Genomic DNA, 18560 nt, shown 5'->3' on the forward strand with positions numbered 1-18560 from the left:
TGTACTGATGAAGAGTACCGGATGGTACTTGAAACGTTTACACATTAAACTTTCAATTATCCAGTTAGAAAAGACTTAACGGCTTTATCAATTTATCGTATTCCTGGATGAGTAACCTTCACCAACGTATCTTTCAACAATGTTTTGTCTCCTTCCGCAGAGAGTAAAGTATCGTCCCCCACGGTTAGCGTACTGGCGAGCCCACCACAGTGCTGTAGTGAGTGTGGAGTATGTGGATCATGAGGAGCGCCCGTTTGTTGTGAGTGCGGGGACTGACAAGACAGCACGGCTGTGGACCATGGAGGGACACTATGTGGGAACATTTGGACAGGTCATTCTTTGTTTCATGCTTACATACATGTACATTGTCAAATGTATCACAGCATACAAACTCATACATGTAGGAAACTTCAGTCATGTACACTGTACTATGATTCCTAGGCCTGATAGCTGTCACCATGGTAACAGGTGCTGTAGCAGATACACCTTTGTACCCTATAGTGTTGGATTTCATTATGTAGCAATTGGCAGAACAGACTTGGAGGGGCTGGTCATCCGCGGGCTGGTCACCATATAATTATTATGAATGTGTTTGAGTAAGACAGTTGCAACATCTCTGGCTTATTTGCAACTTAGTTTTTTTTTTTTTAATACTATTTGCAACTTAGTTACTTGTTGACTACTTTTCTCTTATTGACGTACAATGTAGATATTTTACTATCACAAGATAAACGCAAAGTCACACAATGGGATCAACATCATCTTGCATGCAATAGGATACATGAAAATACACATTCATTCAAAATATCAACACGAGATGAATGGGTTAAAAAACCTAGGTTAGCCACAATGTTCCATACAAAATAACTTGAAGCCAGGGAAAGGAATAGAAACACCAGTATGAATGCAGAATCTATTGCTTAACTGACAATATTTTCTTCAAGTTTATTTTTCCAAGACAGTACCTCAAAAGAGATTTTATGTATTGTACAACTAACATGCATCACCTTTAGCTAAGAAATGTGCTGGTAACAAACATCGCAATCCTTCTTTTTCTTCCAGGAGAAGAAGTGGAACTTGAAGAGACCTTCAACATACGAGTATCCAAAGTGAGTTGGTCACAGCTATGATATGGGAGCTTCTCATTTTTTTAGTACTTTACAGTTCCTGTTGACTTTAATGCATTCAAATTGACTGTTTGGCATCACTGTTGTGGCTTTTTGGTTAACTGTGTGGTGCTTAAGTCATGGCAGTCCTACTGCTGATAACCCACATCAGAACCTTGCTATTTGTCAGCAATCCACAACATAACGGCCTTGTTTTCACATGTACAGACAGGGCAGACATTTTCATACAAACATTTAGTCAGTGAGTTAGTGTTTTTTTTAGATTTTTCTGACTAGCTTATAGCATGCTACTCAGGAGATAATAGATGTGTGTCTTTCATTTCACAATTGACCAAAAGAAAACTGACCAAAATCAACGAAGTGATTCCAACAAATGATGTATGTTTATTAAAATGTATGAGCCTATCCCCAGCTACACTGGACTTATTCATGTGATAACAACGTTACATGTTCTGTTGCCCAAGTCACTTGCATGTAGCATGGCATGTTGTAAAAGGTTAATTTCTTCAGATAATTTTTATGCTGGGGTTAGGCACTCCTTTAAACATGCATGTGCAATCATATTTGCCTATAGACTCGGAACAAAATACAGCTCAGAATCTTAGCGTAAAAGTTTGTCAAAGTTGGTAAATAGTCAAAATTAAACTGTACCATGATGATACCAACATTCGACGAACATTAACCCAGTGCTGACGTCACACATGCAGAAAAGTTGTGTTTGTTGGGTCAAAAATTCCAGTGAGTCAATTTTTTTTTGTATTATTGGTGAATGGTTTCATTTGCACTTCATTCATTGAGTTTGTGACTAACTAAAGATGTACATCCCCACAGCAATCCTTGGCTGACATCTGACACAGAACACACACCTCCTGAAGAGGATACATCAGACCCTGTGGCTCAAGAAGTCAGCGGGGAAAAAAACGACTCAGAGACAACTGTAAGACAACTTTATTACAGTGTGTGTGCGTGCGTGTGTGTGTGTGCGTGTGTGGTGTGTGCGTGTGTGTGTGCGTGTGTGTGTGGTTGTATGTGTGTGTGTGTGTGTGTGTGTGTGTGTGTGTGTGTGTGTGTGTGTGTGTGTGTGTGTGTGTGTGTATGTGTGTGTGTGTTGGGAAGTGTTAATAGAAATGTAGTTTTTTGCTAGAATGGAGAGCAGAGATAAAGCTGGGTGAGATTATGACGAGCTTGGAATAACTTTTCAGTGCTGTATTGAGGGCAATGGCAAATAAAGTGCATTTCATCCTCCACTGCCTTTCCTGTGCAATACATGTATTCCATCATCGTCATCATTATTGCCGCTCACATCTGTCGACAATGCGGGCCACACTGTTTTCTACGTCCACTCTCTTCTGTCCAGTGTTCCTGTCTTCTGTCCTTCTTCAATTCCCAAGTGAGACTCATCTCCTCCTGGCCTCTCATAACTCTTTAGTACCCAGGTCATTGTACAATATTTAATACATATTTAATTTGTTATCTCAAATTGTACATATTGATATCTCAAATACATCATACGTATAGAATACAACACGGGGTATTCCGCATCGCCAGAGGTATCGGCCCGACCGCGGGTCGGATCGCCCTCCGGCCGCGGCCCGGGTATGATATAAATATTATTATCTCAAATTGTGCCCTCTATAGCAATGAACGAAACGAAGTCTTTGACGTAGCCTCCAAATTCTACCCAAACCTTCACACATATAAAAATGAAAAGAAAACCACTCTCCTCTTAACATCTGAAAACCCACAAATTACTGAAAAAGTGGGATTCTTCATCTTCCTCTGTCTTAAAAAAAGAAGTTTTTACTAGTAGTTTCTTAGTAGTTATCAGTAGTTCTATGTGTGCTAATTGTCTGTTTTTTATACCATATGTTTCTTCTTTTCCTGCAATTAGCCCTCGGGTATGAATAAAGGGTTAATGCACTGCCCCGAGTTGTATATGGTGTCATAACTGCATGAGCAGCTGCCATAACCACCGAATAAACCACCGTGTGAGCGAAGCGAACGAGGTGGTTTATGAGGTGGTTATGGCAGCTGCCCATGCAGTTATGACACCATATACAACGAGGAAAAGGCAGTGCATTAAAATTATTATCATATAGCCTATCCAAACTGTCAATCAACACAATTCCTGTTTGAAATACAACAGCTTTAATATATATACATACATAAAATACATTCGAATATATTATACGCTTTAAAACAAATATGGATAATTTCATTTAATGCAAATTGTAGTTTAAATGAAGCTAAACAAAAAAAGTTTATTGGACAGAAAAAAGGCTACAAAGGTTTACAGAAAGAGTCGCATGCCCCTATACCCTATAACATAATGGTATCAGCCATAACACGACATGTGCTGTTATTCCGCCATAACACCACATGTGCTGTTATCGGGAAATAACAGCACGGGTATCCGGGCCTCTGATTGGTCCACGCCGTCCGGCTATATGATAATTTGCAATAAAACATTATTCTATCATTAACAGGTAAGAGCAGCAGTAGAAGATACAGAAGCTGGTAAAGATGAGAGTGGTCATGGAGACAGAGTTGATGTTTGGTTATACCGGCTATACAGATACAGATATTATTATTATAATAATAATACTATTGTTAACAGGTAAGACCATCAGAAGAAGCTACAGAAGCTGGTAAGGATGAGAGTGGAGTGGTGGAGACAGAGCTGATGTTTGGTTATACCGGCTATACAGATACAGATATTATTATTATAATAATAATACTATTGTTAACAGGTAAGACCATCAGAAGAAGCTACAGAAGCTGGTAAGGATGAGAGTGGAGTGGAGGAGACAGAGCTGATGTTTGTTGATGATGTTATTGATTATTATTCTATTGTTAACAGGTAAGACCATCAGTAGAAGCTACAGAAGCTGGTAAGGATGAGAGTGGAGTGGAGGAGACAGAGTTGATGTTTGTTGATGATGTTATTATTATTATTATTCTATTGTTAACAGGTAAGACCATCAGTAGAAGCTACAGAAGCTGGTAAGGATGAGAGTGGAGTGGAGGAGACAGAGCTGATGTTTGTTGATGATGAGGAGAGAGAGGCAGAGGAGGAGGAGGAGGGGGATGACGTGGCACAGCTGCCAGTCCTGCCTGTGTCCAGAGGACTTCCTGCTACTGCACAGCCTGTCAAAAGGTTATCTATACAAGTTCTTACAATGTCTTTAAGTTCATCATTGTTCAACTTGGTAGAAGTCATGAAGGAAGTTTAAACTGTAATATCAAACAAGAAATTGGACTTACCTAAATTTTCAACTGTACAACCCCAGTTTTTGTCAAGGAATGAGCAATCCACCGCTTCTGTGACGTCATGTTACTATTCAGATCACACACATGACTTGATGAGCAGTGGATCATATGTTGCAGAAAGTCTATGGCGCCCCCCGTCTTTGTTGAGGGATGGTTGTACATGTACGTGTGTCATCTGCATACACATGACGTCACAGAAGTGGTGGATTGTTCATTCTTTGACAAAGATTGTAGTTAAAAATCCAGTTTCTGTCAGAAATTGCAGTTTAAACTTGCTTCATAATGAGTTCTTACATCACTCTTATTACCTTCGCCAAGAAGGTTATGTTTTCAGGGGCGTTCGTGTATGTGTGTGTGTGTGTGTGTGTGTGTGTGTGTGTGTGTCTGTCTGTAAACACGATAACTTGAGAAGGCCTTTATGGATTGTCTTGATACTTGGTAGGTGGGTAGGTCTTGATGAGACCTCAAAATGATTAGATTTTGGACCCCCTAGCGGCTTGTTATGGTACTGCAGCTGAACTTCCGGTTTTGATATCTCATGATCTAGACATGCTATGGTGATGAAATTTAGATGGTAGGTAGCTCTTGTGCTGGGAAAGAAGTGACGTGAGTTTAGGCCCCCTAGCGGCTTGCTCTGGAACTGCAGGAATAAATTCTTGAAAATATTCAAAAGGGGATAACTCAAGAACCGGTTGACGAATCGTCATGATTTTTGGTATGTAGGTAGCTTACGTGATGCTTAATATAATTATGTGACAATTATGCAAATATGGATGTAATTTGCATAATTTATGGGGAAATTCTATAAATCAGCTGCATTCCATGATAGGACAATTGAAGCTTGTGACATTGGTAATTGACAACGAGAGAAACACAGGAAGATGTTGATTATGTTAATAATGACTTAATTTGCATAATTAAATGAGAAAATTTTATAATTATGCAATGATAACTGCCTGGAATTTCATACTTGTGGTATTTGAAATTTAAATTGAGATGAACATCATTGAACATAATTTATTCAAATCAGGACCTCATTTGCATAATTTATTAGGAAATGCTAGAATGCATTCTTTGTTAATATAAGACTGTCTTTTGGCTGAGATTATGATAAAATGATATAATTAATGAAAATTAGGTTCCTATTTCTTAAATCAGGATGGAATAATCTAATCTAAACTTTGTCAGTCATAAAGTTTAACATCATTTGGCGAAGGTATGAGATCGGGGAACTCTAGTTTGATACTAATGTTGTCCCAACACTGCATGTTTTTAGAGATAGTAAACATAATCTCAACAATGACACATACCCAACCACCAAAGCCTAATGTGCTGTTTGATGTGTTATATTTCCTCAGATTACTGACCAGTCAGAGTGATGACGTTGCAGTGAGAGGTCTGCGTGGCCGAGCTCACACCTTCAGCACCTTAAAGTACATGACCAGATCCCAGTCCTTTACTATGCCAAAGGTGTGTACTCTTGCATGTATAATTGTGTTTGGTACTGTGTTCTAGCCATGTCTGTCTTTCTGTCATTTGATGGAATTCATCCGCTAATGATAGTTTTGCCCAATTCATCATCTTTGATAAAAAAAAATCCGTGTATAAAGGTAACATCCGTGTCCATAATATCACCAGGGTCCATATTATCGCCACCTTGAGAAAAAGTGTGCTTAAAGATATTTTTACTGCAACATACCCTTAAGGTACATGTATGTACATTTGAGGTGTGCAGGAGTGCATACCAAAAGTATGTTGCAGTAAAAATAGCTTAAAGCACACTTTTTCTCAAGGTGGCGATATTATGGACCCTGGCGATATTATGGACACGGATGTTATAGAAAGAGATGTCATTTAACTAAGATTAGTCTACAGCCAAATTTGCCCCTCAAAATGCAACAAATAGCATTCAAGAGGGCCAAGATTTCAAAATTTTCCCATAGTAGAATGCCCCAACATCCCCCTTGCATGGATTGTCACACCTCACGATGTTACGTCTAACAAAATGGAGTTGACTGAAAAAAATTCAGGCTGGCTAGAACACTGGTTTGGTAAACTCCTCTTGCTGCAAAAAGGTTGTTGTCACAAATGATGCAATGCTCGTTACCACCTACAATAGGATGTCTTTGTTAGTTGGTGCATAGAGTGTCCTAAAAAAACTGCAACTGGATTTTGACAAATGCTGGTCCAGTTACGTATTCCATGGAGAAGGCCTTTTGGTCCTTCTAACAACTTTTTTTGGAACTGCAGTTATCGTTAATTTTCTTTAGACTTAAGAAGATAGTCAACTAACTAGCATGGCTGCTTCTTTGCAGGAAAAGGAGCCCAAAGTGGCGTCCAAAAGTCACAATCAAAATTGGCCCCTGCAAAAAAGGCTAGGAGGTCCAAACTTAAGTCATGACCCAAGCATGTTCAAAAGATGTGATACCAAAAAGGGAAGTTCTTCTGCTGCAGTACCAAGGAAAGATGACAGGGGATGCCAACTCTACCCATTTATTCCATAGCTTCTTGACAAGTTATCATGCTGAACCGCATCCAGACATACATACAAATGCTACCAAAAACCAGGCAAAGGTAACAAAATACACCTTAAATTTTACATTATACTGCCCTCATTCTTTTTGACCCTGTGCCATGTGGTCAAGATACAATGTATGTACAATGTGGTCAAGATACAATGTATGTACAATGTGGTCAAGATACAATGTATGACAATAACATGGTCGTCTTCCCACTCAGACATTGTTAGGTCATCGTGTGGAGGAGAATCTGCATCGAAAGATCTTCACCCGTCAGGAGAGAAGGAGTCATTATGGAGACATCAATGTGAAGGCTACAGCACCACTGGGTACCCAGTGTTCACCTTTCCAGGCTCTGTCCATGCCGGTAAGGACATCTACATCTATATTACTGGACACAGCCCCTCACAGGGTATTGCGTCTAGAGAAATGACATGACAGTGGAATCAATTTCTTCTCTATTGAAGGCATCCTATGCGATTTCAGGGCGGCAAATAAAAGAAAATAATATTTTGGATGTGGAAATCTGTCCAATATTGACATTTGCTGCCATTTCTTAGTACATTTTCACCATCATACTTGAAGTGTTTGAATTAGTCCCAAAACAATGTGAAGCATTTGTTTATTTTTGGGTACCACCCATAATAGCTAGAACCAGTCGGGATGATACAAAGTAAGCAAGCATTTTCTATCTACCAGCGATGCTGCATTTTTGCCTCACAGATATCAGTGTGCTCTAATGGGATAGGGTTGATTCAACTGACTACATTAAAAGAATGATCAAAAAACTGACTTTCAAATTACAGTCTTCCCACACAGAAATTGTATTAGATGCCTTTAAATCAGTTTAAATTTTTAGAGGAAATCTGCTGTGGACACTGATGAGTGTCAGAGTTGGCCAAAATAGTCAGGTCTGCAGAGACCTAAGAGACAGTGTGTTTCTTTGTATTATTTTGCAGTTTTATCATACAGAATTCCAATATCCCCACAGTTTGATAAATGTAACACTCAAATGTACATTATATCATGAAGTATGATAAACTGCTTTTGTTTTATCAATATGTGATTTTGCTGATGCCTGACAAGTTTCCCCCTGTCTGCACCACCAGGAACTGCAGCAGGTGTACCTCCCCTCCAGCCTTCCCATGAGCCCCCGCATGGTGAGTCGGGGCATGGCTGCCACCACCGAGTCAGAGCTGGGCGACCTTCCGCTCGCCGCGACTCCTGTTCCAGACGACAACGATCACGAGTCCGCCGACAGATCCTCCGTGTCCCAGGGGAGTAAAAAGTGGACTGCCGGGAGGAAGGTGTCAGCTTTCAACAAACTTAACAAGTTGCCTGCTATTAAGAGTGTGAAATGAAATAAACCAAAAACTGATTGAATGGGTTGAAAATCCATAGTCACATTATTACAAGTAGGTTTGCCTTTTACATGATGTCCCAGAACCCAGAGGTCCTCTGTTTGAATCCTTTCATGTCATCAATCTTGTTTCCTTGTGAAAGGCACTTTACATGACTTTCCTCACTCCATCCAGGTGTAAAAAGGCAGTGGAATAAGAGGATGGGCTCCTCCTTCCAATACAATTCCCTAAATACAGCGGATAACAACTCACTGCCCCTGCAGTCTCAAAAAGGCTATGGGAATACCTTAACCCCTTTTTTACCTTTCTACATGTATCTGTACCATCCAGCTATCCTTTAGCATAATTTAATGAGTTGCAATGGCCACATGTACAAATGTAGATGGTAATAATTGTAGATTTACATTCTGTGATGATAGCCTGACTGTATATATGTTGGACAAGTATCATTGCTTCTCACATGTATCATTCTTAGGAACTCTGAGACTGTTGAATGTAATTATCTTGTACAGTAATTTGATTGGACTAGAAATGTTGTCAGCTGGTCTGGATTTCTCTGACTAATGTGTCACAGCAAAGGTACAATTTTTTGGCAATGCCTCAGGGGTGTAGGCATTTATTGTATATTTAGCTGTGGCGTTTAAGTGTGACTTACTGGCTTTCAAAGTTGCAAATGATTTATGCACTGTACCTTGTATAGTTTCAGAATACTTTGTATTTTATATATCTTTGTATTTGCAATATTAATATTCATGACACAAAGTGCCAAGGATGTTATACAGTAAGCTAAAATCTTGAAAATATTGTATGATATTAAATCCTGAAAAGATTGTATGATATTATGAGCATATATTTTCACATGCAAATTGCAGCTCTTTGGAATTTGGTCACACTTTTGATGAAACCAATAAAGCTATTAATAGCTGATTCAGAATGATGTCAGAATAATTTTTATTCGTTTATTTATTTGCACAACAACAAAGCACACATACATAACACAGTAACCAATAGATAAAACAGGTGCAGTAGGAGAGAAAAAGCATATACAGCTTATAATATGCCCTCCTCTATACTAATCAAACTTGATCAAAATTGAAATAAAGTAAAACCTAGAGTCACATAATGGTATACGTATAACCAATTATTAATGGACCATAAATTGAGATAAGAACTGGACATAAGAATCTACTACATGAGGCTGGGCAATTCTGAATCCTTGTTCAACTGATGACAAATTTGATGTGTTATTTAAGTGTTCAATGTGTTTACATCTGCATCATCTACATCTGGTGATCAGCTTTGTTTCCATACAATATTTTTAGTTAGCATCGTCAAAAATGTCAGAATTTCTTATTGATTCAGTTTCTGGACTTACTCCCATGGTCTTTTAATTGCGTGGTTTATCATATTTGCGTGTTGCCCACATTGATGTCAATGACAAAATGTTTGTGATCGTCTTTTTTATTCTCAAGTAACGTAGTGTAAAAAAAGTCCAAATTAAACTTTCAACTAAAGAAGACACGAAACGTGACTATGTATAGTATGGATGAAAACATAAGTGGCAGAAAGATTGATATAGTAAATGAAGTTCCCTGTATAAAATATTACTTTAAATTACATTTATTAGACGCGTATATCGTAATTTAAGCGTATGAAATATTCCTGTATACGCACAACACACATCACAATTTCTATGCCAAAAACATGCACGAATAAATTATGCAAAATAAGCATGAGCGCAAGCGCAGAAACAAATCTAGATGAAATTGATATTAAATGGGCCACGTCACCAGTAGTACAGTACGTGAGGTACAATGTACTAGGTTTGATTATTCTTTGCTAATTGTCCTAATGCATGTCTTCTATATACATATTCATTTTCTTTATTTCTGATAATTTTTATAATAGTTATGTTATCTGATTGTATTATAATTTCATAAGATAGCAATTGCAAGTTCGTCGGTTTTTCCCATTTTCTTGTGTATCGATAGTGATATAATGTAGTAGAATTAGCAGTAACTCACCAAGTAATTATTGGAAAACCCTACATAGATCTGTTTGGTTTCTGGTTTCTCCGACACGTTCTTATTATTTACTACAATTTCTCTTGCTTTATGTGCAAAAAGTAAACAATGATAAGTTAAGCCGTGTATTGGACATTAGCAATGGAGGTTTAAGCAGCTCATCTTGCTGCACACTTTACGGCAGTGGGTAAATGCATGAGCACTGTCTGAAAAGACTCGGACTTCGCACAGGCTCAGGGTTCGCGAGGGTCCGGGGAGACGGACGCCCACATACCGCCCCCTCATCCCCTGACAGGAGACGGTAATGGACGGCCGGTCCGTGCCGATGTGATGGTCACCGCCACACCTGGGATTCTCGTTGACCTGGTCGGAATCCCCGATGTGGATGTTGAAGGGGTTGAGTCGCTCCTGACAACAGTCCTGGCGGTTGAAGATCACAACTCTGTAGATGTTGAAGACATAGGGTTTTATCAATGCTCGGATAGGACGAGGATCCCCAATGTCTGATCGTGGGACCTTGAATAAAATTTCCTCAACATCGTATTTAACTTGAAACTTTGAAAGATGCGGTTGTGGTATCTGAATTTGCTATGTAAATGTAATAATTTATTATATATCACCCTGAATAATATTATAGCTGCATGATGTACAACATGTAACATTAGGACGTACATGTACGTAACGCCTAAAACGCCGAAATATTCTGGATGAGGGAATATGTTAGACCATGGCATACTTTACGTCGATGAAGGTTAGACATCCAGGTAATACGATATGCCAAAAAACAGTTACTCAAGCAACTGGATATGATTTTGAAAACGTCAGACGTTTCAGCTAGTATCCACTAGCTTTCGTCAGTGACTGAGAGACCAGAGGGGAAAGCAGGCTTATATACACAACCTGTTGATTGATATGCAAATAAAGTGAAGACAAATTTTTGGAAGTCGAAAAAGGAACAAAAGTCAGACAAGTCAAGACAAGATGATGCAAATTAGTCTGAAAGCTCCTGTTATACAGGACAGGAGCTTAAGTGTTGTCTGTCCTCGGGGCTGGGAGTGCCAAATCCCAAGTGCCGGAAAGATCGACCCGTAGCCCCCCTTCCCTGTTGAGGGTGGGGTTGTACATTCTTTCATATATTGCCTCTTTAACACCCCGTTCCCACCAGCGTGTTTCGCGGTCTAAGACATCCGTGGACTCGAGTTTGAAAGAGTGACCCTGGTTGTGTTGTAGGTGGTGGAAAATAGCTGAGGAGTAGCCGTTGGCACTAGGTCGGCAATGTTCTTTGTACCTTACTTTAAGCGGTCGACTTGTCTCTCCGATGTAGGTGTTGTTACAATTGGGCTCCTCACATTTGAGTCTGTAGATAACATTCGCCTTGGTACCCTTGTGAGGTCGGTCCTTAGGGTGTACCAGTCTTTGTCTGAGGGTTGAGTGAGGTTTGAAGTTAGTGGCTATGTTGAAGTTTTGGAAGATCCGTCGGAGTTTCTCAGATACTCCTTGGACATACGGAATAGTGATGTTGGCCTTGTTTTTGTTGGTCAATGGTTTGCACTTCTGGGTTTTCTTAGACTGATCTGAAGGTTTGAGCGCTTTGTTGAAAGTCCAGTTTTGGTAGCCACATTTAGCCAGGGCACCTCGGAGGTGTCTTTGTTCGTCCGTTTTGGCTTGGTCTGAAGTGACAATGTTGTCTGCACGATGGAAGAGAGTTTTGATCACTGCTAGTTTGTGTTCCAAAGGGTGGTGGGAATCAAAAGCCAGGTACTGATCAGTGTGGGTTGGTTTCCTGTACACTTCGAAACGAAGGTTACCATCTTCCTCTACGATAGTTTTGGTGTCTAGGAAAGGGAGCATGGCACTCCCAGCCCCGAGGACAGACAACACTTAAGCTCCTGTCCTGTATAACAGGAGCTTTCAGACTAATTTGCATCATCTTGTCTTGACTTGTCTGACTTTTGTTCCTTTTTCGACTTCCAAAAATTTGTCTTCACTTTATTTGCATATCAATCAACAGGTTGTGTATATAAGCCTGCTTTCCCCTCTGGTCTCTCAGTCACTGACGAAAGCTAGTGGATACTAGCTGAAACGTCTGACGTTTTCAAAATCATATCCAGTTGCTTGAGTAACTGTTTTTTGGCACATGGCATACTTTTACTATAGCCACAAAACAATTGCAAGATACATTCTACGTGAGGCGTCGACGTCTCTTTATACTCTGCGTACCGCCCAAAAATACTAGTAGCTAGACCCGGCCTGAGTTACTAGGCAGGAAACCATTTTCCATCAGCGACATCGCATTTTTCCCTCACAGATATCAGTATGCTTCGAGATAGGATTGATTCAGCTTACTACATTAAAAGATTGACGGGCAAAAAATAAATCCAGTTTTGCTGCCATGAAATTGCATTGGAAAGTTCTTCCTATCAGTGTAGGCTTCAACAAGTTTTCTTTCAGGACCTGATAGATCAGTACACTTACGTCTTAATGTGAAACGACACTCCGAGATCCACCCACCAACTGGGGTTAGCTTCATTCCTGGTGTGTGTACAGGACCGGGAGTCGAAGTCAGCATCGGTTTTTCCATCTACCGCACGGCCGGCAACCGCGCGCATTTCCACCAGCGTGCTTGTTTGGTAGGCATTCTTCCCCCGAGCGACGTTATAACTTGCTGTACGGGAGGGCTCTGGACGGCCTAAAATCAGGAATATCACTGTCACATCAACATGAACCTTTCTGAGTCTTACCGTTCTTTGTCTTGACTTTAATATTTAATATGTCAGCTATACACTACGCAAAAGGGGTCTTACTGTATTTGACCGACACAACACATTATCATAATGAACATAAGAGCCGTTGGTGTGTATTTCTGCGCGTGCTTGTGTGTATATGTTTGCATGCATGCCTGTATTTGCAATGTGTGTATTTGCAATGTGTATGTGTGTGTGTGTGTGTGTGTGTGTGTGCATTTGTGTGTGTGTGAATGTGTGTGTGAACTGTATCTCTGTGCGCGTATATGTCTGTATATGTGGCGGTGAATGTGTGTGTGAGTATGTGTTGTTTCCATACTGGTGCACATGTGAGCACATGTGAGTGTTCTTTCACATATGTTGAATCAGCTACAGACCTTGGCCCCTGATGTTCCTGTAGTTGACACAACCCCGGCAGTCACAGTGGTCAGGCCCGTGGCCGCACCAGTTACTCCTGGAGCAGCACGGCGCTCCTCCGTCAGGGTCACACTGAGCGGGGTGACCGTTTTCTGCAAGCCACAACTTACCGCAACGCCAGTCAGGGCGCCACTTCTTCGTACCAGTAGGAACTATGTCAGATGGACATAAACACGTAGCCTGGTGTCCCAGCCTTGTTAGCTTTGGGCCGCTCCCCAAGATCAAATAATGTTGGCGGGGAGCGGATCTTGGGGAGCGGACCAAAGCTAACAATGCTGGACACCAGGCTAATAAACACGTGCCGATTTTACAAATGAGAAGCAACATTTTGAAAACGTACTTTTCACGTGAAGTAGAAAGTTCAAACTTGCAAAGCAAATACATGGTGTTTTCATTCACATGGTCTAACCTAACAAACGGGTATTATGAGTGTTCTGTTTATTCTTTCTCAAACACATTCATTTACATGTACGATATAGTGACCAGCCCCTCCACTTCTGTCCTGCTACATAATGGAACCGAACACCACAGGGTGTCTGCTACAGCACCAGTTACCATGGTGACAGATGTCTGGTCCAGGTCATTGACTTAATGTGTTTGGAGAAGAAGAAAAATAAACAATATTACCTCGGGGATACCTTGGAGAAACTTCGGTGAAATGGGGAATAGCCTGTGGTGTTGTCCACCTCTTGCTGTTTGAGGTTTCTTCTAATTAATAATAAGTACAGCTGTCATCGTTGTTACACCATGGCGGTGTAAGGTTATAATCATACACGGCTCACGACAGGGCTGATATCTATCTATGTTTAGAAGAGAAAACATGAAGTGAAAAGAAGAATACATTTCATCACTATTGGGGTTCCACAATTATCTACAGTCCTTCTTGACTTTGCTAGGTTTAATTTATCTGTTGGAGTGCGAAGAAAAGGTTTAGTGATCCTTAGTAAGCCGTGTCTGAACATAACGCATCTGTGCGTAAGCTCCTGTCACACAAATCCGAATATAGCCTCCTGAATACTGCCGAACACCAGCAAGGTTGGCTGGTGTTCGGCCAGGTCGGCTACTGTTCGGCTGTGCCACTCTAATGTTTCAATTTTTTCAATAAGGCAGTCAAATTTGACTCAAGTTCAACTCAAATTCGATTCGATTCGTATAGGAAGGTGTGGCCTAAATCTGAACAGACTGAACCCGAACTTCAGTCCCTTGGTCGGCTTCTGTTCGGGGGAAGATTCTGAATCTTATCGTACGTGTTTAATTCCATACGTCACATACAGCCAGGTAACGTAACATAATGGCCCCTACAACGAATACTAATGATTTTGTCTTGTGGCGTAGCGGCAGAGTGCTCGACTCGGAATCAAGAGGTCCCGGGTTCGAGTCCTGACATGCCACCGATCTCACTTTTCTCACTTCGCTCAGGTGAGAATGAGTTTTGTATTTTGTCCCCTGTGTTGGTGGCGGCATTAATATAAGTTTAAAAAACTTGAATGTGCCGTCACCACGTCTTGTGATTAGATGTTGGAATATATATTTGAAAAAAAAAAAGATTTTGTCATAGAGTAATGTCAGTTGTTCTATATGCTATATGGTATAGAGAGCTGGAGGGTAACAAAGACGCGTTTGATCAGCTGTCTACGTAAGATCTGTCGCATCTTCTGGGCAGATAAGATTTCAAATGAGGAAACCTATAACAGAACCGGTTTTAGAAGACGATCAACAGAAATCACTTTCAAGTGAAGACTGAAAGGCTTGAATATGTATAATGTGAAGACTGAATATGTATAATGAATGGACGACACAAGAATACCCAAAACCGCCTTAAACTGGAGACCTGTTTGTTGGGAAGAAAAAACTTTAAAAGGAGGTACCTAAAACCTACTCTCCAAGCAGAGGTGGTGGGGGAATGATCGTTAAATTTTATATATGGCCGTTTTTTGTCGCTACAGCAACCTCCCGTCGGTGACCGGCAACCTTCTCTGGCTAATGGATACTGTCTTGCCAACGAAATGGATCTGCTTGGAGATTACCCAAAACCCATTGGAGAAGACCTGTGTCGGATGATGTCGAAGCGCTGGGGCTCGCCCAGGACAAAGATGGAGGGAGCTGGTTCGCCTGGTAGGCTCGACGCACACTGTGCAAGAGGACTGAGTGAGTGAGTGAGTGAGTGAGTGAGTGACTGTGTCGGATGACCTGCCGTCCATGGGATTATTCTGGCTATCAGTGAAAAGGAGCCATGATGGACGGACCGAGATGGAAAGAAAAAGTCATGGCCTCATGTCTCAAAGGGGATCAAGAGGATAAGTATGCCAAGAGAATGTAGTCAAGACCTACCCGCAAAGACTTGGACTTCACACAGAGTCAACACTCGGGAGGGTCCGGGGAGACGGACGCCCACATACCGCCCCTTCATCCCCTGACAGGAGATGGTAATGGACGGCTCCTGGGCGCTGATGTGATGATCACCTCCACACTTGGGGTTCTCGCTGACCTGGTCGGAATCCCCGATGTGGATGTTGAAGGGGTTGAGTCGCTTCATACAACAGTCCTGGCGGTTGAAGATGACCACTCTGTAGATATTGAAGACGTCACAATGACAATTGAGCTTGTGTTCGAATGGACACCCTTTTAATAGGCTGTGCCACTGGGCAGCTAGAGCAACCAAAATGGATTTGTGTGATCCTTGCATTATTTTGTTCGAATATGATACAAGATATAACGTTAAAAGTTAAGATTTTAAGGACATCAAAAACATATCTATGACATTCGTTGAGCGATCTATTAAATCTTAGTTGCTCAGCGAGTATGTTAGAGATATTACCCCCCACTCAAGTACTTAACTATTTGATCTGAAGAACCTGTAACACTTGGGATCTTAAAGCTGTAAAGTTAAAGTATCTTGAGCCTTATGCTATTTAGCGTTGTTTTATAGTAATCTACGATTCTACCAGAATGTAATCTCTACCCATACATATAAATATACACATATAGGATATTGGGGTGTTATTATATTTTACATTACGGGTGATGCCTCTCACCTGCTTACATTTCCATGTCTGTCACCCGCTTGCGTTTCGATGTCTATCATTTCTGATAGACATCGGAACGTAAGCAGGTAAAAAAGACCTTACCGGTTGTGTGAAAAAAATGAAAACCTCAAAATTCTACGTTTACCAACCAGATGAAATTATTTTCGGAACTAGAGGTCGGAGATCTCATGTCTTCGTCAGAGGGACATTGTTCTAAGATAAACGATCATTTTTAATACTAGAAATACATTTGGTCTAGAGTACAAAGGAATCTCGGTACTCCTTTTTTTCCTTTTTTTTTAATTCTACAGAACACCCCGAAAGGGTTTGCCACAGATTTACAGATGCACTGTCACCATTTTATGCCCCTCCCCCCTAAGTTATTTGATTTTGGACTGTTACTGGAAAAAATGTTACCAAAAATTCTGCTTCTGTATTATGATCAGAGTGTCACGACAGTGTTGCAAAATGTGATGAAAGGAAAGGATCAGAACAGGGGGAGATTTATTGTTGTTTTCGTTTGTTGTTACACTATGTTCTTTTATTCAATTTGTGTCCTAACCTTTTCCACAGTTAGTAATATGCTCCAAATCTAAGCATCTTAATCAGTTTTTTTGGCCATTCCGTTCATGTATTTTATGGTGCTTTTGCAATAAATTTAAGGTCTCCAGTGGACGTCATCCATAAAAATTACTTGGTCTGGCCTTACAATTTAGGGAATGACCTGCCTGAGGCATGCCCAACGTTCCCTCCCCCACAGTATTTATAGAACAGCCCCTACATTGTAAGCAATTGATAACAGATGGGGAGACCAGCTGTCTCGCATCTGAATCAATGCAGAGGTTGGTGGGGGTAAATCATTATATATCTTACACAAAGGATCCACTGCAGTGATATTGGGACCCCCACGAGGCCCGTTTTCGAACTTGACCTTGGCCTCTACAATGGTGGCCTGCCTACCAAAAATCATGAAAAAATCTATTTAAATATACTTCAGTTATTTTGCTCACAAGCCACAAACACAAAAAAACCCCGCTGCAGTGACGTACGGACCCCCCCCCCCACGAAGCTCAAACTTGCACTTGACTTTCCCCTCAACAACGTTAATCTGCCTGACAAAAATCATGGACGTGGAATAATGCCTTCAAGAGTTATTCCGCTAAATCCGCAGTCACCCACAATCTAGCGAGACAATTTCTTAGTCCTTCTGACGAAGACAAATATACATAATACATACACGTACCTTTCAGCCATATACGATCGCCCAAGATCCACCCACCAGCTCGGGTTTGGCGGTGCCGGGTTTGCCGTGTGTGTACAGGTAGCGGGCTGAGCGAAGTAGTCGGTGGCGGTGTTCCCGTCTACCGCCAGGGCGGCAGCCCCGCCCCCGGAGCTGGTTTGGTACGCCGGCCTCCCCAGCGCCACATTGCCATGAACACCTGCTCCAGGCAAGACGACTGTCATCAACATTATCATATGTTCTATACATCGATGACAACCGACATTTCTGGCTTCTTTGCAAAGACAATATCGCGATAAATGGACATTATGTACCGATTTCACACAAGGGGTAGAAATATCTTAAAAAAAATTTTCTTGTGATTATACATGTTTGTATTTTACTTCCACTTACTTCAACTTTACAAAACAGCCCACACAAGGCACACAGGGGATAGGAGTCATCAGACAACAGCCTATCTGGCAGCTGTGTTTCAACTTCAAGCTTCCAAACATATTCGTAAGGCGTCATAGTTTGTCCCCTCCATTTCCTGAATGGCACTTATTTGTAATGGAGTAGGGTTAGTTCAACTTACTTAATGACATGACCAGAAAATTCAGAAATTTTTACATCATCATAATGTTACATAATGCAGCTTTGAATTGCCCTACCTTTCTGAATGGATGATGTCGGTGCAGTCACAGCTTTGGTGCTCACTTCCGCTTCACGTCCGATCAGGTCGGGAGGTTGGGAGGAGATATTTGATGATGCAGTGACAACAGCACGACCAGTGGTGTCCACAGCAGGGTAGCCAGCGGTGTAGGCAGTGTCCACAGCTTGTGTCGGCTGTAGA

The 18560-nt window shown here is 41.1% G+C and overlaps 2 protein-coding genes across 2 annotated transcripts in view; one reads left to right on the forward strand and one right to left on the reverse strand.

Annotated features, from left to right (window-relative positions):
* Positions 1-9128, forward strand: part of LOC109481512 (WD repeat-containing protein on Y chromosome-like) — a 40815-nt gene extending 31687 nt beyond the window's left edge. Inside the window, exons 20-27 of the mRNA XM_019784089.1 lie at positions 161-331; positions 1063-1109; positions 1959-2064; positions 3988-4068; positions 4100-4284; positions 5756-5867; positions 7137-7283; positions 8026-9128. Coding sequence (XP_019639648.1) covers positions 161-331; positions 1063-1109; positions 1959-2064; positions 3988-4068; positions 4100-4284; positions 5756-5867; positions 7137-7283; positions 8026-8277 — 1101 coding nt within the window. The 3' untranslated portion in view covers positions 8278-9128. The remainder of the gene's footprint in view (positions 1-160; positions 332-1062; positions 1110-1958; positions 2065-3987; positions 4069-4099; positions 4285-5755; positions 5868-7136; positions 7284-8025) is intronic.
* Positions 9129-9432: 304 nt separating this feature from the next.
* LOC109481555 (pentraxin fusion protein-like) lies at positions 9433-17964 on the reverse strand. Its single transcript, XM_019784147.1, has 4 exons — positions 17732-17964; positions 15794-16029; positions 12777-12990; positions 9433-10743 (listed from the first exon to the last, which is right to left on the reverse strand). The coding sequence occupies exons 1-4, from the start codon at positions 17962-17964 to the stop codon at positions 10437-10439; spliced, it is 990 nt and encodes a 329-aa protein (XP_019639706.1). The 3' UTR covers positions 9433-10436.
* Between the last annotated feature and the right edge of the window lie 596 nt (positions 17965-18560).

The sequence above is a fragment of the Branchiostoma belcheri genome, unplaced genomic scaffold (genome assembly GCF_001625305.1).
Source record: "Branchiostoma belcheri isolate BF01 breed outbred unplaced genomic scaffold, Haploidv18h27 scaffold56, whole genome shotgun sequence".
In the NCBI taxonomy this organism is placed as follows: Eukaryota; Metazoa; Chordata; class Leptocardii; order Amphioxiformes; family Branchiostomatidae; genus Branchiostoma; species Branchiostoma belcheri.